Raw genomic sequence first — 23019 nt, 5'->3', positions numbered from 1 at the left:
ACCTCCAATAAGAAACTCACGAACAAGCAATTAGAAAACAACAAATGGAAAGGTAGGGGGAACAAGATGGCAAAGCTCGCAAGTCATCAGACTTAGAAGCCTTAGATCGTGATTGCCACGCTCACAATAATGTGCCAATTCAGAAACAATGGTGTTAGGATGTGCAGAGAATATGTTTAATAATCAAATAATAAGACAAGAACTTCATAATCATTCAAATCTCCCAACAATTTAAAATAAAAACATGTTGAGTATTGAAACATTTTCCTCTTCATTTCAGAGCACTGGTGGATAATTTTAGTAGTTGCTGCTGCAGTCATCTTTACAATATGTATGCTACTACAAAGAATGGGTATTGGTGTAATCATATTTCTGGGTGTACTCATTATAAAGGAAATTAAGAAATCATGGCATGGTAAGAGTAAGAAGAGAGACAAAAAGACTTGGTTCCTTTCTTTCTTTACCTTTTTGGGTTGAACTGTTTCGTTACAAACTCATTACAGTACTTGCAGAATCGCCATCAAAATCAACATTATATCATTGGTATAACCTGATTTTTGGAAAAATTAATGTCAGGAAGATAGTTATTAAATAAAAAAGGTTAATTTTTAATATATTTTCCCACTGTTACAAATCATTTTAAATATTTTTTCTTTTGCACGGTAGTTTTTAATGGCTGGTCGTCTATACCAGCATTCCGCAACTTTTTATTTTGCTGCCTAAAGTATGATTTTCTCAGACGTAATTCAAGTCGGACTTGCCGCGAAGAAAAAAATGTAGTTTTTATATGGTTGTAAATAAACATGATTTGCATTATTATAACAAAATAGGGGCGGATTGCAATATAAAGACTTAGGCTTAGACTTAAGCCTGACTTTAATCTAAGACCTAAGACCTCGAGAAAGTATCAGTTAAGCCTACCGATTAAGCCTACTGCAATATCGCGGTCTTATTATATTAGTAAAGAATTTCAAACAATCAAACCAGCCTATAGTTACCAACAAAATACAAACAAGTTCAAATAGAGTACTTAAAATAGGAGTACTGTAGCCACAACCTCCAATCAGTAGGATATATCAAGGCCATTTTAATGCATGAATGAAACCACTGCCTATTTAATTTAAGATTACGTAAATACTAGGAGATTTTAACAAAAAATTAAAAATATTGGCAACAAAATTGAATGTAATTTGATAGTACAGTAAATATTGGTTTTAATTAATACATTTTTGAGGTATACAAACAAATATTTCAAAAAAAGTAAATTTTAAATAGGCTACTATATGTAGGCCCTAGTCTTTTCTTGGTCAAAATAGTGTAGCGCTAGGCCGCGTATGGAGAATATGCTGTACAGCTTGTTGGTGTGGTTGTGGACCGCTAATTATAGTAATACTGTAGTAACACATGTTTTATAGTTCAATACCCCTTTTCTACACCAGTATCATAAAATCAATGCACAGCAGAAAGAAGTTAATTTCGCCATGATATTACTAACTACTACTAGCCTAGGTAGTTTAACTTGAGCTCTCGCGTCGTGCGGTTAGCGTAAGCCTGCCTGGAGAATGCTTAAAATCTAAGAACATGGCGCTGAAAGTCTTAGGCTTAGACAATTCTTATTGCAATGGTCTTAAATCTAAGACCATCGTTGCTAACGGTTTCATCTTGGGCTTAAGTCTAAGACTATAGGCTTAAGACCTTTATTGCAATCCGCCCTAGCATTAGTACCCATCTTCGATGGGTGAGTTATAAATTTGGTCAAAATTATTTATTATTTATAATATACAGTATGAGAGATAGGATCTTGCTAACGCAAATACAATAGCCGGTATCACTGCACATCGAGTCATATACACTTGAATAAAACAATCCGATCAAATATAAACCACCCTTAAATAATAATAAAGACTTTACTTTTTCACTAGATTTCATTATAAATCATGCGTATTATAATTTATACACTAAGAAATAAAATTGAACAAACAATATATATAGATATACAGTATATATAAAAAAAAACCGTATTTCATTTCCATTCCAAAAGTGAGACTCGATCTCGGTACCTCGAGTGCTATAGACAGGATCACAGACCGAGCCATATATACACTTGAATAAAAGTTTTAGGAAGATTCCTCTGTTTATTTAATATGCAGTAACCACTTTGGCACAGATAGAGTATTACATACCACAATGAATCATAATTTTTTACTATGATGGCATCTTTTAAAAATTAACAAAAATTATGCACTGTCAAAGTATATACTTTTAACTTTAATTAATATATGAACATTTTAAAGAAGAATGTTAATGTTAAGTTTGTTATTTCGGTCCAAGAAAATGTCATAGTTTGATTGTCGAAATTATTATTTTTTAAATTAAATTAAATATGCAATTAATGATGACGTAATCAACTTTTTTTCTCTTATTTTTATAATAAATCATACATGTGATACAAACTTTAAGAAATGAAATGCGAAATAGGGGTTCCCGAGCATTCTGATGATCTATATTAATTTTAAAATTTAGCATATTTTCACCATTTTGTTACAAAATGCGTAGCGTGCATAGCCTGTCACTTTTGATGTGCTCTTATAACCTGGTTTCAAGTTGAACAGTTAATAAAATATGATGAAATTATTAAAGAGAGGTTGTAATGTAAACAGAAATCGTGCAAAAAGATTGCGTATTACCGCTTAACGAGCAGTGCGCGTGCAAAAATCTGCGCACTCATGGCAATTTTTTTAATTCTTAAAATTGCCTAAAACATACTCTTAATTTTATCGAAAATAAATTTTGATCATTTTAAGCACGTGTATGCATACGTTATATGCGCTACGCAAGTAATTGTATTGCCATATGATGAAATATGACCAGAAATTTATGAGTACCAAATTTGATTTAATTATGATACATGCTTGCGAAGATATGATTACAAACGTGGTTTCGTTTAAATCACGCGTAAACCGCGTAATTTTTTATTGCGCACCTAAAAAGATAATCACATCGATTCCTGCCCATAAGGAATATTTTCTGAAAAATTGACGTAGCTAGATGAAATTGATCTCAAGATAATTGACAGACAAAATAGTGCTAAGGAAAAAATAAATAAAGATTCTGACAGAATCAATAACCTAAAAATAATAATAATCTATATATAAATTTACGTAAGGCAAAATTCGGTAAATCGCGCCTTACTTTTAGAATTTTTACTCGATGGTATATAAAGTTGGTTCATACTTTCAGTACTGATTTTAACCACCTGATGTAACCCTGTTTACTAATTAAATTAAGTTAGATAATTAGTTATTGACGATTAAAACGAATTTAGGTTCAACAATTTGCCCCAAATAGGGGTGTTTTCCGATCGTGGTATACACTGTCTAATGGATGTCAATCTTGAAAAATACCCGCCACAAACATTTGAGGAGGCTTCGCATTTTCCTATCTCCTCCTACGATAATTGTTTTTAATAGCTGAAAACCGGTTGAACAGCTCGAGTACAGTATCATGATGTTGAAGACAGGCCGATTTTCTTTAAAAAAATACTATTTTGATAGATTTAATTTACGTTTATACAAATGTATTGATTTGCGATGAATGGAACATTCCAATCTCTGTGTCGTTCCACAAGTGTCTATTCCCTCGGGCGTCGTAAAGGAAAGTACTGTATACTCATAACAGAAATTCGATCCATTTTTTTTTCAATCTGTGCTGCAGAGGTTGGATATAATTTTTTTTAAACGGATAATGAGCTGGTGCTAGCATTTTCAGTCGCCGTATATTATGTACAAATCTTTATTATTGCAGTTAAACCACCCATATCATCACCCTTCCCTCACTGGCATGAGTAGCGTTGTAAAGCCATAGTAGAGCCTGATAGGTCTACGGTGCATCATATGCCCTAAACGCAAAACAACTTTGGTGGGTAGGGTAGGAACCAACTTAAGTATGAATTGGCTCTAAGAAACAATTGAAAACCATTACCACTACTAATTAAGTTGAGTTAGATAATTTAATATTTATTGACGATTGAATCGAATTTATGATTTTCCCCCGAATAGAGGTGGTTTTCACAAATTGTTTTACATTATATAAACATACACGTCGTAGTGATGTATCGTTACATGTACTGCTATTTCAATCTACTAGGACGGTGATACTGATAGTTTCAACAAAGTATTACATCGCAATGTTTTACTGTGTTTAGTGGTATATTATTTGTAAAACATGAAAACAATTAATATGTTGTTACTAAATGGATAAAGAATATATTTAAAAATTGTTCCTCTTTGCACCCATCCTCTTCCCCATCCCTCAACCCTAATGTTACATACAAAACACAAATTAAGTTTGTTTAAATTTGACTTAAACAATTGGTCTCATTTTGTGACAAGTTTCTCTTTCGGAAGTAATTCCCAGGGTGCTAATTTTAGTTGAGTACATAAATCAGTGTCTATTTATTCGTTTCTGTATTAAATGACATGTATTATTGTACGTACATTTGAAATCGTCAGTTTTTTAACGCTGAAATTATTATGTATTCGAGAACCATCTGTGGGCACGACCTAGATGGTACGCGAGCGAAGCGAGCGTACCATCTAGTAAAATATAAAAACATAATAATGAAGATGAAAAAAAAAAGATCCTCATTAGGAATTGAACCAGGGACCTCAACTGTGTATGGCTGAATATACCAGGCATTACAACATACTCACATTCACAAGGTTGTTTGTAGTGGAATTAGCCTAATCACACACAGCATTAGACACAAAAATAACAAAAATATATATATTTTCGGGAGAAATCTTATGTAGGAGAATTTTACAGTTGTATACATTTTAATGTATTATGAAATGTGTACTGTATGTAGCTTTATGCAGTCTCTCCCCATCTTAATCTCTAAAGTAGTTGGTCATTTCTTTCGCAACTAATAATTACAATATAATACGTTTATTATCATCACATATGATATTAAAACATTCTAGTTTTCATATGTAGCACATGCAGCAATCAGCAAAACGATCATACTGTTTTCGTTGGTAATGAACCTACCCCTGTATAACAGACTCCATGGTTGGGACTGAGGTACTGTAAGACAATTAAAAAGATGGACATCTAGGTCACCGGAATTTGCATGTGTAATTTTTTTAGTGTGAATATTTCTATTAAAAATTATTATTTTACAAAACTGATTAGATTTTACATTATCATCATTCACATCAAACATCAGTTTGTAGATTTATGTGGCATGCTTGATTGTTGATGTTTGCTTGATTTTTTGATTTTTATTCATTTACTCCAAACTTTTTAAAAATCTTATTCAAATTTTCAGATATTCCAACTCGTAAATTAGATTTTCAGTATGCGTACAATGAAGCTTTGAAAGGAGAATCTGTCAAAGTCAATCTGGGAATGCTTAAGGTGATTGGACAGGAAGGAGTGGGTAAAACATGCATCATCAATGCCTTACTTGGAAAGGAGTAAGTACTAGTTCGACAGTAAAATGGACATTAGTTACAAAATACATGAAGTACTACCTAATTTAATATAACAACATCAAATTGTCTATAGAAAATAGAATACAATTTTAACTTTGTATTTTAATGACTGACTTTCATTTGTTGGTTTCAAATTATTATATCTCAGATTTGAGAAAGAACATATTGTTACAGATGGAATAGCAGTGATAAGAACTGCAAGCAAAACATGGACAGAGGCTAAAGCTGATAGTGGTAAACATGAATAAATTTAGCTTTTCATCCCTCTTTTCAGTGAATTAAATGAAAAACTATTGAAAGATAAATTGGAGATCAATACCACTACCATCATACAGTAGTATATTGTTGGATACTGTATTAATGTTGATATGAACAGTCTTGTAACTGACTGATTTCTGCATTATTTTTTTTTCATAATAAATATTCTAATTGTTACACCTGATCTATTGTGATGCAAAACATTTGATGCTTTGCTTCTTTCAGGATTGTATTTCATACAATTTACAGTAACATAATAATAAACTATCAAGTTATTCACTTAAATCAAACCTAGGACCTAGAGAAATAAATAACTTAATTTTGTTTTTTTAGGTAATCCCTCAAAACAGTATACAAAATGTGTCACTGGAAAAATGAGAACAATAAAACCTGAAAAAGTATGTCAACATCATTGTATTAAAAACATTAAAATAATATGAAGGGCATTTATATAATTACTAGCAGTAACCCGTGCTCCGCACAGTCTTTTTCTGCCTTAATATGTGGTTATATACTTTTTTTGTGAGGGAGATTTGTAACATATTTGCACTTTGTAATTAAATTGTGGTCTAGCAGTAACCCGTCTTGTCTGCCTTTAATAATAATTTGCATGGCAAATAAAAGCGCACTCTTCCCAGCCCCTGACAAATTATAAAAAAAACCAAATTGTCAAGAATAAAATTTGAAACTATTTACGGCTATTGATTTTGTTATACACGAAGTATTCCTTTACTTTGAAATACTGTAAGCTACAAAATAAAAGCAATACTGTATATGGGACTGTGCTGCGTGAATATTAATCTAGGGTACGCACCTCAGAAAGTGACAACGTACATGAGAGGGACATACACATGAAGTCTGTCAATCAGTTAAATGATAAAATAATTGGTAAGTTATATAATTAAGATATAATAAAACTACAGCTGCTTACAGACTTTGAAATCAACACAAAAAACGAAATTAGATGACACAAACTTTTACATTTTGGGTATTTTTTAATAATTAACAATGTGTGAAAATACCTTTTTACCACGTGATTCCCTAAATCGACCCCAACTCCCTCCCCTCACCCAACAACCTCCTATAAAAAGCTAAAAAATGAAACAAACTAATACACCCAAAACATTTATTGACATTTGATATTTTGTGGAAACACGACACATATTTGGATTCGTTTTATTTGTGTGTTTTTTTTTGGTTCATTTACAATTTTATTTCATGGTTTTTTTATATATTTTATAAGCCAAACTGTGATTTAGGGTCATTCTCTTCTAGAATAGGTGTAATTAATTAAAACTTTAAGGACGTGATCATTCGATATGGTTGACTAACGACGTTTTTTTTAGCGGCCTGGGATGGTATTTGTACATCCAGCCATGGTGGTACACAACAGAGGTGATTGCGTAGTTTATACAGTGACGTAACATGGTTGCAGAGACGTCGAATTACTGCTATTTTTTGCCTTTTTTTTAGTGTTTATCCTTTAAATTCAAGAAAGTGACATTGGCTATTGTGTGCGGCTCAGTGTGCCAAATGTGAGCACGTACCGTTCAGTGGTTTTGGAGGAAATACGTAAAATATGCGAAAAATTTAGTAGCATTATTATATAGATTACTAGCCAAACTGAGGGCTTTTGAATAGATGAGACTTTATAAGTGGATGATTTTCAATTCTTTTTACAATCAAATAATGTGGTTTGGAAAGTAAATGTATTTTCTATTATATTAAAGGTAAATATAAAGAACAGTAGTATCTTTTGTTACTATTTATAAAGTTTGTTTTCATTACATGTGTTAGGTTGTCAAGAAACCACCTATAGATGATGATAATGTTATTAAAAATAATATTAATAGTGATGAGAGCCACAACAATGATCTCAGTTACAAGAATGATGATAATGATGACAACCACAGCAATGATGATAATCATGAAAAACAAAACAATGGTAATGATTATTTTTTAAAACTTTGAAAATTCTGTTTTTATTAAAGAATAGTATTATTAATAAGAATTATGTAATATTGATGATGAACATTTTTAATGACTATAAGGGGCAGTTTTACATTCATCAAATTGAAAGGTATCTGCTGTATAAAAATGTTACTGTTCTTTACAATAATTTTTTACTAGTTGAAAATTAATTAGTTTTTTAATTAAAAATTATTTTTTTTAAAAATTCAATTTGACTAAAAAACGTTTAGAAATTTAATTGTATTTATATGATTAAGCACAACATGGAAAGAGGCTAAAGCTGATAGTGGTAAACATACAGTAAATATAAATTAGCATATTATCATAGGCTATACATTATTGTCTGTGTAATACAGTTTTTGATGATGTACTTGTATAATTATGTAATTTAAATAATTAATCATATCAATGTATCTGCTGAAATAATATGTACACGCTGTCTTTTTTCTCTACAGGTGAAATGATATTAAGAGCAAAGAAAACTATAAACGTATGTCAGTAATAGTGTAATAAAACATAAATGAATAAAATAGTATACCTACAGGATTTTTTACTATTGCAAATAAGTCACAGGAGGCTTTCTTTCTAATTAAATCAATGAGGTGTTATGAACAGCTAAATTATTATTATCTTTTTCTTTTTCAATACTTTTATAATCCCAATTTATTCTAAATAATGATTTGGATAATAATTAATTGTAGACTTTGGATAAACAACATTTTTATTTCTTTGGGATATCCATTTACTGTATTGTTTTTATTTTTGGTGTCAGATTGATATGAAACAACCCACAGATGATGATGAAGGTATTGTTGTTGACTACAATAATGATGAAAACAAGGATGGTATGTTACTTTCACTTAAATTCTAATCTATTAGATTTTGTAGTCAAAACACTAATAAATATGTCTTGCAATTATGACACTGCAATTTATGTCATATTAAGGTCATGGTTATTTGAAATAATTGGATTATTAATCAGATTTCCAATTTAAAGTAACAATTAAGGCGACAATAATTCTTTACTACCTCTACTATGACAATAATAATGACTTTTTAATTGACTGATTAACTATGATGATTGTAGGACTAAAATAATGATGCTTGTTATGCTGTTGTGGAATGACCAACAAAATTGTTTCTGTACAGGTGATGATACAGCTACTGAAGAAGCTGTTTTATTTGATACAGAACGGCAGTTAGATAAAGATGTAATCAAGAAAGCTGAGGAAAATAATGAGACTTTGGAAGAAACATTTAACATCTGGGATCATGGGGGACAATTGATATACCATGGTATACATCGAGTAAGTATGTTTTTATATAGACTAACATAATTGTATGGCCATCTTATAGTTTGCCTTTTTCCCCATTCAGTAATCGCAAATATCTTTCCATGGTACTGTATAGTAATATACTGTATATAACATTTTAATATTAGATTATTGTCATTTTCATTGTAGGATTGTGGGTCACATGATATTCAATGGACATATACTATTAAACTTTTACGTCAGATTGCATACTGTATAGGGCATTGAAAAGGCAGCACTTTAATTTTAGACAGGGAGTAAAACAATTAGGCACATACACTACAGTGCACACTACAGGTTAATGAAACGTGATCAGTCAACAGCCTCTTGACGAGTGTGTGGTTGTTCACTGTGTAAAAAATGTGCAAAACAGAATTACAGTATTCGCACACATATAACGACATCATTAGGAGAGCAATAGAACATTTATTTATATCATGTGACCCATAATCCTCCAATCAAATAAAAGAATATACAATAGGTGTGTTAAAATATACAAATAATGAATGTTTACGAGTGCACTGGGGCAAATAATTTCATGTGATAAAAGTAGAACATTTCATCTTTCACGAATACATTTTTTTTCGCCACAAATCAAAAAATGTGTATATACGGCCAAACAGCGTTGAAACACCGGTTTATGTCAGATCACCGAAGTTAAGCAATGTTTGGCCCGGTTGCATTCTGTCAGGAATCGCAGCGGGCGCTGTATACCGGAAAGTGATGGTGTAATGATAATATCAGACTAGAATGTATTAAATAGGCATGGGTTCGAATCTATCAGGCAAGATGCTTTACTCTCATTGCCTCGTCCTTCGGATTAGATGTAAAGCCTTTGGTCCCTTGTACACGTTAAATAACTTGGTACACTATTCGCAAAGAGTAGGGGTCGTCTTTCGGTGTGCTGATCCGGTAGGCGCTGCACTAGTGCTGGCTGCCGTTGGTCATTGGAGGGCCTAATCCGAATTTCCTCAGTTTTCAGTTAAGCCTGAGGACAACTATTAATACCTTTACCTTTTACCTTTATGAAAGTCTTATAGTAAGAAAGTATTATATATTAAGGTCCACATACAATTAAAAATAATATTTGTTAATATGTTGTCAGAAGGCCTTTAAGAATATTAATCAGTCACTATTTATGTTTATGATATTACGGTAACTTTTTGTATAGGCCCTCATAGTTTTTATATATATATTTTTTTTTGTATTTTCATTCCATTTTCTATTTTTTGTATTTTGTAAGTTTTGTTGAGTATATAGTATTTTCTATTGTACAGCGCTTTGGTCACTTGGAAAAGCGCTATATAAATCCAAAATTAAATAAAATAAATTAAATAAATAAATTTAAATATTTTTGCAGATGTTCATGACACTACAAGCACTATACATTGTTGTGTTTGATCTCAGTAAACCCTTGGATGATCTTGCTACTTTCCTTGATTCAACTGGTGTAAGTATTTCTAGAGCATGGCATTAACAGTTTGACTGCCAAACACGAAGATCTTCGTGTTTGGAAACACAACGCTTGACTGCCAAACACGAAGATCTTTGTGTTTCGCGTTTTTTTACGAAATCCGGTAGATAGGTTAATTATTGGTATATACTATAAATATGGACACTATATTCGGTCTGGACCGTCAATAACTTATTATTTGAAAGTAACTAATCTGGTTACGAACGACTGTCAAAATGGTACCTGTCGAAATAACATACACCGCGTATCACAGTAGCGCTTAGAGCGATGGCTTGGCGCATTGTGTATCGGTCGCGCGCTAGCTATGCCGCCGAAGCATTACAAAGGTTTTTGTGGATTGGCATGTTTGTTTGTTATCTGAATAAAAAATAATGGAGTCATTTTCAATATGAAGTCTTTAATTTTATTATTGTATGTATACCCTAATTGCTTTTGTGTTTCACTGTAAGTGACCGAGTTTCACGCAACAAACTTGTTTAGAAATGGTATGGATATTATCATCAGTTTACTAGGCTAGTAGTACTTAGCCTAGGCTAGCCTATGCCTAGTCGTAAAACGGTTCCGGACCAACTTTAGGCCTGGTTAACTAGGAGGACTGGTGTCTTTACTATGTGGATTTTGGCGAAACATTGATGTAAGATTTATGATTTATAAAATGTAATACATTTTTCGATAGTGAAACTTGTTTTTTGAGGCCTATCGGTACCGTGTAAGTAACTTTTTCGTTGATTGTTGATCTCACCGGGCGATATTTTCATATTGTGATGTCTTGCACAAAATCGCGAATATCTCGACTTTCTTGCGCGAAACTACGAAAAACTCTAAAAGTGGGTTACTTTTATTTTAATATTACGATTTACATATTGCGATTTGAAAATCGTTCTTGGTACCATTGTAAAGCTAAGATCTTTATGATTATTTTAGTCTAAATTACATATAAATCAGATCAGCTTTAATAAAAACATTGAATTGGGCTAAAAACGCTGGCGGTGGCAGTTTCTAACTGGAAAAACCTCTGGCAGTCAAAGTGTTAAGGCATTGTGATTGAACAAGTCTTCTTATTTATAAGAACAGTTTGACTATTATAACAGATTTAATATTTCATACCTTCTCCAGATAGGGTTTTTAAAAACTAAGCATTTCAAGTTTAACTGTTGTTAATTGTTCTGTAATTCTTTTTCAGAGAACATGTCAACATCATTGGACCAATCTCCAGTTCATATTATCTTACATCCTGTCAGTTTATTCTCATAGTCGTATTGTGGAAGAAGATGAGGAGAATGAAGTTGACAAACCAACTATCCTTATTGTGGGTACACATAAGGGTAAGCTTGGTAAGACTGAAGAACAGCAAAATGATGAGGTTAATACTTCTTTTGTTTCTGTATTATAATAAATAGCCACAATCCAAGATCCATTGCAGTCGTAAATGTTTTTAAATATTACTTAAAATAAATTACAAAATTGACACATTCTTATTATGATATGTGTAAACTGGGGTGTCTAGAAAACTCAGATCTCAGATATATCAGACATCAGATATCTGAGATTTCTAGATCTAGAAAACTCGGATATCTGAGTTTTCTAGATCTAGAAAACCCAGATCTCAATATCTCTGAGTTTTCTAGTTCCAGAATGAAACTAGAAAACTCAGATCATCAAATGATTTGTTGGTAGGTCATTTGGATCATTCCATTATTAATCAGAAGGTAGGTCATTTGAAATACTAGAGTATTATTAAAACTGATTACTGTGTACATTTTCTTACTATAATTTTAACATGTAGAAGCGACCTACGGCTTAAATCATAAAGAAAATACAGTACCCGTTACCGTTAAAATGTAGGCTTAAAAATTAGGTATGTACGAGTTGGTTGAGGTACGAGTTAGACAAGTTTGGAATAGGTACGAGTTATTTTGGGTATGAGTTGACCACTTCTAGCCTACTAGGGGCAGGCCTACTCTTCGCGATACATCGCGATAGAGCCCACACCTGTTTCTCTCTATGATTTTTTTTTCTTTTTATCCTTCTTTCATTGTTGGCATACTGTATATTTTTATATATATATATATATTTATTTTTATATCTATGTTAATTTTGTGTTTTTATAATTAGTTATCCGCTTGGTATACCAAGCGGATAACTCCTTGTAATTGTATGAGATCAATATTTTTGGTTATCCGCAACTAGTAAGTTGCGGATAACCCTTGTTATTGTAAATATCTTTTTTCTTCATCTTTATTCTTCTTTCTTTCCCGGATTTTTGTGCGTCGCATATCTCTCATCCTTGTCAACATAAGATTGTATAACTTTGTCATAAGATTGACCTGTAGCTGTAGATGTGCAAGAAACTTCGTTATATGACTTTAGAGTCGCGCAGCGTAAGTTACGCGCGATTTTATGAATTTCAATGATTGGTCATAGATTATAAACCAAAAGTCATTTTGTATTGACACTTGGTGAAAATTTAAGTCATATCATATGAAAACTTTCTATGGATTAAAAATAGCATGTTTCACAAGAAGTTACGCGCGCACGCGCATTTAAAATTTAAAAATGCGCAAAATTAATTTCTAATCAACTTTCTACGCTGATCATGACATTTTGAGCATGTCAAAAATTCCCACGCGCGCAAAAAAAATTACGCGTAAGGTGCGCACGGAGTATGAAAATCATGTGTTTTTTTCTTGAATTATGATTTTACAGCCTTTCTTAGTCATTTTAAAAAAGATTTACATCAGTTCAAATTAAAATGACGTCATACGAACACGTTGATTTAGACCATTTGCGCGCGTTTTAGTTGCAAAAGTGACAACATATTGTCAAAATTAAGCCTATTTTTAATCTATTATAGCTCCTCAGGATTATCCACGACCCCCAATTTTTTTAATTTAATATGTAAGCAGATATGTTGTAGATATGAATTGATGCAGAACCTTTACCACTCGGATGTTATGACGTCATCGTATGGCCATACGAATGTAAAATATAGGATTTTTTACTCTTTCGTTATTGCTCATCACATTCAACAAAGCGCATCTCGCTTTTACGTATTCCATTTCCCCCAAACTTTTAATATTGTCTACGTCAATCAACTATCTTTTGCATGAATTAAAAATATTTTAATTTTTATGACGTCATCATGTCTAAAAACGTAAATAACGTGGGTCACTTATTTTCATCTTTACAGTAAATTTCAATCTGTTATAGCTCGTCAGAATAAAAAGTGATAATCATAATTAAAACGTTTTCAGGAAGCTATTGGATTGTAGATACGAATTCATGTGAACATTTTGCCAATCAGATGTTGTGACGTCATCATATGGCCAGTTGAATTCAAAAAGTCATATTTTCATCTCTTGCGTAAAAGTTCAATACGTTTAAACGAGAGCGCATCTCACTTTTACGTGCCCAAAATTCTTCAAATTTGTTTTAATGTGCTTATTTAGATAATTATCTTCTAAAATTGTTATCTTTATATGCCAATTTGATGACGTCATCGTGTTAATAATTGGATTTAAAAGATGGGTCTCGTAATTTCGTCTATGCTACTCTGTATATAACATACAGTGTATTCTGTAAACACTGTAATATGCTGTATGCTACAAAATAGGTACAATTCAGCACTGTAAACATTTTTAATTCATGTCATAGGATGGCATAATAATTGTCGAAGTTCATATAGTTTAAAGTATGTGCATGTTGCGTTTGCGCGGATAACCCGAACTCGTCAAAGTGACGAGTTCAAATCTAGTTTTTCTGTATTATTCTTCTTTCCTTCCTTCCTTTTTGTGAGTCGTGTTCCTCTAAAATGTGTAAACATAACATTTCATAACTTTGACAACATATGGGCATTTACGTGAAGTTGTGCACCTCCTATTTTTGAATGACGTCATAGTTGCGCAACGTGACTTATGCGCAATTTTATGAATTTCAATGATTGATCATAGATTAAAAACCAAAAGTCATTTAGTATTGACACTTTGACAAAATTTAAGTCATATCAGGGGCAAACTTTCTACGGATTAAAATGGCATGTTTGACAAGAAGTTACGCGCGCACGCGCATTTAAAATTTCAAAATGCGCAAAATTAATTTCTAATCAACTTTTTACGCGTTTCTTGTCATTTTGACCATGTCAAAAATTCCCACGGGCGCGCAATTTTTTATGCGCGCGGTGCGCACATAGCGTTAAAAGCATATTTTTTTCTCTTGAATTATATTTTTCAAGCCTTTCCCAGTGATTTTGAAAACAATTTAGACCTTTTCCAGTTTAAATAACGCCATACGAACACGTTGAATTAGACAATTCGTGCGCATTTTTTATGAAAAAGCTTAAAAAATCGTCAAAATTATGTCTTTTTTTAAACAGTCATAGTTTCTAAAGTAAACCGTTAACCGTTTATTTTTATTACAAAATCTAGAATTTGATGAGTTGTAGATATCGGATCATGCATCAATAAGGCTAAAAAAACATTGTGACGTCATCGTATGGCCACACGAATGTAAAATATAGGATTTTTGTCTCTTTCGTTATTGCTCATCACATTCAATGGAGCGCATCGCGCTTATCTGTATTCCTTTTTCTCCTACATTTATATATTGTGTAGGTCAATCAACTTTCTTTAGCATGAGATAAAAATATTTTAATTTTTATGACGTCATCATGCCTAAAAATTTTAATTACGTGGGTCATTAATTTCATCTTTACAGTAAATTTTAATCTGTAATAGCTCGTAAGAATAAAATGTGATAATCACGATTAAAACGTTTTCTGGAAGCTATTGGATTGTAGATACGAATTCATGTAAACATTTTGCCAATCGGATGTTGTGACGTCATCATATGGCCAGTTGAATAAAAAAAGTTGTATTTTCATATTTTGCGTAATAGTTCATCACATTTAAAAGGGTGCGCATCTATATTTTACGTATTCAAATTTCTTCTACACGTTAATATGTTGTTCCTGAGATAATTTCCTTCTGAAATTGCTATCTAAGTGTTTCATTTTGATACCGTCGCCATGTTAAAAATTGGAATAAATGGCGGGTCCCGTAATTTCACCTATTCTACACTGTATGTAATATGTATACAGCTTATACTGTTTGCATGTATACTATATGACACAAAATTCAGCACTAACAGCATGTCATATTCTTCAGTTCTTGTCATAATGCCATAATCTTTATCTGTGTGCAATATTCCAACGTATGACGTGCACGTGGCGTTTGTCGTGGTGCGGATAACTAACTCGTCAAAGTGACGAGTTTCATGTCTAGTTTTTTTTGTATTTACTGTTTGTATTGTTTGAGGGTCCCTAATGATCAGCTGAGGCTGGATGGACCACCCTCATTAAATATTGTTGAAATAAAATAAATAAATAAATAAACATGTTGAGCCTTGAATTGAGTTTGCTTAGCTACTAGGCCTAAATGCTAAGCCTACATTTTAAAAGGTGTATTGTATACTGTATTTCTTAATTATTTAAGTCGTAGGCTGCTTCTACAGGTTACAATAATTATTATTAGTAGTAAGAAAACGTATAATACTCAGTGTAGCATTTCAAACAAGGTACCCTCTATTAATAATGGAACGATCCATTTGATGATCTGGGTTTTCTAGTTTCTAGATCTAGAAAACTCAGATATCTGAGTTTTCTAGATCTAGAAAACTCAGATATATCTGAGATCTGAGTTTTCTAGATCTGAGTTTTCTAGACACCCGCGTAAACTGTTATTAAAATTATTTACAAACAGGCAGAAAAGGCATTTAAAATTATTCGAGATGTGCTTAAAACAAAACCATATGGAAATCATGTCTACCACAAATATTTTGCCATTGAAAACAGCCAACCAACTACAGATAAGAGCTTTAGTGATCTCAAACAAGTTATTGATGAACTTATGAAAGCTTTAGAACAGCCTTTTCCTTTAAAGTGGATGCGTTTTCGATGTGATTTACATGATCTAAGAGGAAAAAAACACCCCTCCTTTTCTTTGTGTCCATTAGAAGAGGTAAATTTTATTTGTTTTTTTTTTTTTTTTTTTTCAGAAAAGAATATTTTTGAAAATATGAAGTAGCAAAAAAAAAACATTAACGTTTCTAAATATAAGTAAATGTCATAGCTAATTAGATTACAATATGCAAAATCATATTTTCATCTTTTATATTTACTGCAATTGTTTTATTTATAAATTGTGTGTTAGAAAAGGTTTTGTCCTTGAAATTAAATATTTCAAACTATTTTTTCATGGAATACCCACATGTTACAAAAACATAATATGATTTCATATTTTTTTTAATTTAATTCTAAATAATAGTAATTATTATTTCTTTTAGATCAAACATCTGACAAGAACCAATGGTATTGTTGACGAAAAAGAGAAATCAGTCCTGCTTAACTTCTTGTACGATCTTGGGGAAATTGTTTACATGCCTGACAACAAATTATTAAGGGATCAAGTCGTGCTAGATCCGATGAGGCTGGTTGAAATTGTCACCAAATTTGTAACTGTGGTTCCCCCAAAAAATCCAGTGAGTAGACTCATAAATGTCTTGCATTGTAAAAACGTGTTACAGTAGTATAATTACTCCTGTTCTGTGTAATTTATTATTCCTTAGCAAAGAATTTGTCGTTGATAATATTTTATAAAGATGCTTAACATTTTCTATAGATAAAATAAAAGTATGCTGTAAGGCATCATTTCACTGCGTGTACCCGGTATTACCGGGTATAAACATATGAACTGCATATAACCATCATTATGGTTATGGGTATGGTAAAAACAATTATTTACAGTAATCATATTTGCCTATAATTTATAGCACACACTATATTTTTGATAAACTTAAATATATTTGCAATGTATTAAAACTATTTTTCCTGCACTACATGCGACCTTATTTTTTAATATTGTCTTCTGTAATGATGTCATTAGTATGCAAATTACCATTTGTTTTACTCCAAACCGTAGACCAACCTTTTACCCACCACAAAAATATTTACAAAATTATCTCAGTAGGTTTTTGCAATTTAATAAAAATCACCTGTTACGCACAGTGAAATGATTAAACCACAATACTGTATTATACCAACACATGGTTCATCTATATTCTAAATGCTTACTGTATCTATTTCCGTCATCCTCACAACTGTTATAAACACAAAATACGATATACGGTTGATAGTTGGTGTTTTTTTTAGTCCGCTAAATTTAGAACATCTTTTGATAAGCTTGACAAAGGCATACTAGAAGAAGACTTGTTGCGTAAATTATGGAAAGATAGTAAAGTTGACAGCGGAAAGAATTTTGAGTTTCTTGTAGCACTGATGATTCAATTAGGTTTCATTTGTGAGAAGGAGACAACCAGCAGCCAAGATGTGGTAAGTACATCTACAGTGGGTTTTGTTTCTTTAATCTGTCATTTTATGCATGTAAGATTTGGGTTAAAACGTATTATGGTTTAATCAATTTCAATAGTTTGGATTTTTAATGCTCAGACATTGTTTGAATACATTTTCTACTGAAAATGTCTAAATGATAGAGTATCTCTAGTTTGCTTACTATGCTTAAAGTAATCTAAATGGCATTGTTATGAATTAACAATTTCAGAAATCTGGAAATGGAAAACGGTCCTTTTTTGTGCCACTGCGACTTGCTGTCAAGAAAAGTCAAGTGAGACAAGTACCTGATGATTTACAATCTATCAGTAGGCCTATCTATTACGACTTTGAGGGATATCTGCCAGACGTGTTGTTTCCATATTTAATTATTGAATTCCTTAATAAATTTCAAAAGGAAGGAGTTGACCCAATACTGTCATGTAATTATGCAGAACTTAACCTCAACGAAAATCATCATGTGATTTTGTCTCTTGACAAATATATTACTAAGAATGATGAGCGAAAGTTCTTGTTAAAGGTAATATATAATCTCTAATGTTCAATAAATATCACTAAATTATGAAAGTTAAATATTGTTGCTTAGTCTTTCCCTGATCTGTCATGTCAGAATTTACTTTAAATGCATATAAAACTAAATTCTGATAACAAAACATCACATCTATTTTCACTTTCTAGATGGCTATTAGAAGAACAGATTCTTTTGACAAAACGAGTAAGGAGGAACCTTCAGCTGAAGCATGTAAATTGGTATGTTTCTATACCAGTTATGTTATCTATCTATTTGGAGGTAGTTTATGGAAATACACGTAGAAAGTTTTCTCTTAGGTTTGCTTGATGTCTGAAAATGTCTGCATATATACAATGTATACTGATTTTACAAATCAATTACAAATTATTTTCCAACATTGCAATGTATAGTACCTGTATAATAATGAATGTTTATGAGTTGAATGGTAAGAATATTTCATGAGTTGAACAATTATCTGCACTATTTTTAACGAAGCAGAGAGCCAAGTTGAAAATAGAGCAGTCAATGAATAACATATTCTCTCCATTCAATGAATACAAAACATTCATTATTTGTTTTATAACACACCTATTGTTTATTAAATTTATCCATCGTAAATCATTGACTAATGTTAGGCCCGGGAAGCTAAGTCATTAAAAAAGGCGGTGATCCAACTTTGGACACAGAGTAGAACAGTAAACAGCGTAAACAAATTACATCCATGTTTTTGAATTGAATTGTAAGTAATTTTAATGTGTACTGCCTATTAAAAGATTTATTCTGAATCAAGTTCTCATAAAATGTCTTACATTGTGAGCTACTGCATCATTGATGCTTTCATATTTGTTGATATGATATCTTAAATTCAATTAAATTCAAATCAACATTAAATTTATATCTTTAGGTTTTGTCAACAGTTGAGAAGTCATTCGAGCAAACTAAAGATGGTGGTAGAAGGGGGATTCCATTCAAGAGATGCATTCCTTGTCAGTGTAGTGATCAATCAGACAAAAAGCATTTTCAAATTCTTAAAGATTTCCAATGCAGGAAGTTAACGTGCACAGAAACTGGCGAGTCTATTACAATGGATGTCACATGTTACAAGCGGCAGTTTGGATGTAAGAATCTTTAAATTTATTCTCTTTTTTAAAGTACATTTTCATTAATACACTACTTTCTTCATGAAGGACTCTTACTCATCCCTACAGCACAGGAAACTGAAAAACAAAAACATGCTGCTATTAGCTGTGATATCTTCATTCCTCTTACCAGTAGTAAGTACTGTACTACTGTAGCAGAATCATTATTGATATTCTATACATTGTTACAACATGCTGCTATTAGCTTATAAAACAACTCTACTTCATTTAAGTCTAAAGTTTAAATACTTTTTTTCAGTCTAGCCAAAAGTATTGTATCGTCAGCTAACTAAGCAATTTTAACCTCATGTTACTTCTTACATTTATAGCCATTTCCTTGTATAATACCAATATTCTTCCAAAATCCTTTCTAATGATCCATTACTCGTTGTAATCGATAGTCTCAACCCATTGTATTGAGTCCTGACCTAAACCAAATGACAATTTATTTATTAAAACTATCTGTGTATTCTAGTACAATTTCAACAAGTACTGTTTTCACCAGCGAAGCTTCCTTTAATATAACATTTCTGATCAGTATCTATTATGTCACAAACTATCAATTGTAATATATTAGTAATAGCATTATCGATCTCCTGCTTTTTAAAACTTGTTTTAATACCATGTTTGCACATCAAGAGATTATTCCTCTGTTGTTCCTTTGTTGTTGCGATAACTGACCATTGGCATTTATTAAAATAACAATTAAAAGCATTACATAGGGTGTCAATGGAATTCTAAAACGTTTGATAAACCATCACTGCCTAAATCCTTATTAGATTTCATTTCAAACGTGTTCTTACATTCATCAATGTTTAGAATCCCTTCACATATTGCTTTGTTCTTCTGATAAGACATTAGACATCTGACATTAGTATTATTTAGTAGGTAACTTAAAATACCTAAAATTGTGGTTTCAGATCATTATATGCCTAATCTTTATAATGTAACACAAATAATCTGGAATTTTTATTTTTTATGGAAATAATTATTGTAAATACATAATATAAAAATAACGCTTAAAAAAGAACGACGTTTCGACTCGAAACGTCGTTCTTTTTTAAATAATTATTGTATTGTTTATTTGTTGCAGGTGTTGTTGGGACATCCAGTTCAACTACAGGTATGTCATATTTTTTATGGTATTGGTTTAGATTAAGTGAATATTAATTAAAATGTACAACTTTCTTCATTAAGAACTCACTGTCACACATCAACAAAACAGAGAACTGTAATAAAGGAATTTGTTGATACGTATATAAACAATGTTACAACATTGCGTGCAAATATAGAACACGTTTAGATAATTGCAATAATGTTGAAAGTAACATCACACTTTGATTACTTTTAGGTAATTGTGACGAAAACGAAGGCACACCACTGAGTCGCCAAAGTCATCCAAGTGAAGGTAAATTACCAGTAGATAAAGATAATAATGATATTGGGTATTGTCACGATGTGTTTGAATATATTTTGTTATTTTGACACAGTCTATTTTAAACCAATGCTAACAGAAATGTATGTAAATAATCTATGATTATTTAGCACTCTTTTATGAAACTATTCAATAATGTTTGATAACCAACAAGTGGTCATAAATTACAAAATGTAATGACTTTGGTCCTTAGTTAGACAATAGGTAAAAAGACGTCACACATACTTCACATTTATATTTCAAATGATCTGAAGTGGTATATTAACACATTATTAGAAAGGCCCAGAGAAGAATCTACTTCCTATGTAGACTTATGTCATTTGGCATAAACTCTGCTATAATGTCATCCTTCTATAGGTCAGTTATTCAGAGTGTCATAACGTATTTTTTAATGGTATGGTTCGGTAGCGCTACCGAAAATAAAAGGCGTGACCTAAATAGAATAGTCAAGACCGCATCGCGTATAATTGGATCTACCCAATTGCCTTTGGAGAAAATATTTTCTGATCGTCTTCTAAAAAAGGCAATGGCTATCACAGATGATCATTTTCATCATTCATTTCAATATCATAATGTTCACAAATGCGAATGAATAAACACCAAATAAAATATTTTTGTTTATGAATCCGAGTCAGAAGCTAACGAGGCAAAGCAGCTAGTGCCAGTTACAGAGACAAAGCCAGAATCAGAGCCAGGCTCATTACCTCGGACATACATTAATGTAGCCATTTTTTATTTAGATATACTATGTACCATTCTAATGATGAAAGCAGAAATATTTGTAAATGGATGTTTATGATTTTATTATGGCAGTAAGCCAAACTATTATTCTTTTGATTGATGATAACTGAGATAACAATTCAAATTGAATTTCTGATAATAAGATGGTACAATTATTACTGTCATCTAAAACTTTGTTTTTGCAGCAAACCAAAAAGTAAATAAAATGGCAGACTTGAATGAGAAATTCAAGGACTTAAAAGCTAATCTTAGTAAACATTATGCTGGTGATCACTGTCGTTTGGTAAAACTATGCCTATACGATCACTTGCCCTTAGGAGACTTTGAACGGCGTGGCTTAACAGCACACAATTTGTTTAATAAACTCCAGACAAAAGGTTATATCGAACCTTCTAATGTCAAGTTACTCCTGGAGATCGCAAAACTGACAGAATTTAAGGTTGCTGAACATCTTGTACTTGAGTATATTAAGGATAACAATATTAAACAAACTCAAAGTTATATAAAACTAATGTCGCCATATCGAAAACGGTTGTTTGCTGCTTTACAACAAGTTGAAGGAGACAGTTTATCAAATGTTATTGCTTACTACAACCTTGAACATTTTGGATTAACAAATATCTGGGATGTAGTTTTCAAATTAGAGAGTAACGAAGAATTGAAAGATGAACCAGGCAAAATAGAGAAATTTGCAAGTCTTCTTAACGAACGTGCAAAGAAGCTACTACTTGATAGAGGTAATTTAATTAATATATTCTTTCACTTACAAATGCCGGTAATTTTCAATAATTGGGATAAACATTATGCTAAAATGTGTATTCTAGTACAATTTCAACAAGTCTTATTTTCACCAGCGAAGCTCGTTTGATAAGGCGCTGACATTAGTATTATTTAGTCAAGTTAGGATACCTAAAATTGTGGTTTCAGATCATTATGATAATTATAATGTAACACAAATAATCTGGAATTTATATTTTGTTTGGAAATATGGGGTATCCAGTTCAAATCAAGGTATATCATATTTATTATGGTTTTGGTTATGGATTAAGTGAATATTAATTAAAAGTTTCAACTTTCTTACCCTAATTATTCACTGTCACACAGAACAAGACATTTGTAATACGTATATTGTTTACAACATTGCGTACAAATAATGAACACGTTTAGATAACTACAATAACTTTTAAAGTAACATCACACTTTGATCACTTTTAGGAAATTGTGACGAAAGCGAAGGTGCACCACTGAGTCGTCCAAGTGAAGGTAAATTACCAGTAGAT

General features: G+C 31.7%; 1 protein-coding gene across 1 annotated transcript in view; it reads left to right on the top strand.

Annotated features, from left to right (window-relative positions):
- Window positions 1–348: 348 nt before the first annotated feature.
- The window catches only part of LOC144855181 (uncharacterized), a 101380-nt gene continuing 78709 nt past the window's right edge, over window positions 349–23019 (top strand). The window contains exons 1-20 of the mRNA XM_078712998.1: window positions 349–415; window positions 5330–5477; window positions 5644–5729; window positions 6087–6151; window positions 7551–7698; window positions 8180–8214; window positions 8497–8569; window positions 8874–9031; window positions 10398–10487; window positions 11695–11874; window positions 16268–16525; window positions 16851–17045; window positions 17716–17895; window positions 18125–18433; window positions 18592–18663; window positions 19329–19542; window positions 20657–20686; window positions 20915–20971; window positions 21925–22476; window positions 22955–23002. Coding sequence (XP_078569124.1) covers window positions 349–415; window positions 5330–5477; window positions 5644–5729; window positions 6087–6151; window positions 7551–7698; window positions 8180–8214; window positions 8497–8569; window positions 8874–9031; window positions 10398–10487; window positions 11695–11874; window positions 16268–16525; window positions 16851–17045; window positions 17716–17895; window positions 18125–18433; window positions 18592–18663; window positions 19329–19542; window positions 20657–20686; window positions 20915–20971; window positions 21925–22476; window positions 22955–23002 — 2965 coding nt within the window. The remainder of the gene's footprint in view (window positions 416–5329; window positions 5478–5643; window positions 5730–6086; window positions 6152–7550; window positions 7699–8179; window positions 8215–8496; window positions 8570–8873; window positions 9032–10397; window positions 10488–11694; window positions 11875–16267; window positions 16526–16850; window positions 17046–17715; window positions 17896–18124; window positions 18434–18591; window positions 18664–19328; window positions 19543–20656; window positions 20687–20914; window positions 20972–21924; window positions 22477–22954; window positions 23003–23019) is intronic.

This window comes from Antedon bifida, chromosome 11, assembly GCF_963402885.1.
Source record: "Antedon bifida chromosome 11, ecAntBifi1.1, whole genome shotgun sequence".
NCBI classification, from domain to species: domain Eukaryota; kingdom Metazoa; phylum Echinodermata; class Crinoidea; order Comatulida; family Antedonidae; genus Antedon; species Antedon bifida.
Note: the sequence above shows the minus strand (reverse complement) of the source record. Positions and strands in the feature narration are given on the sequence as shown.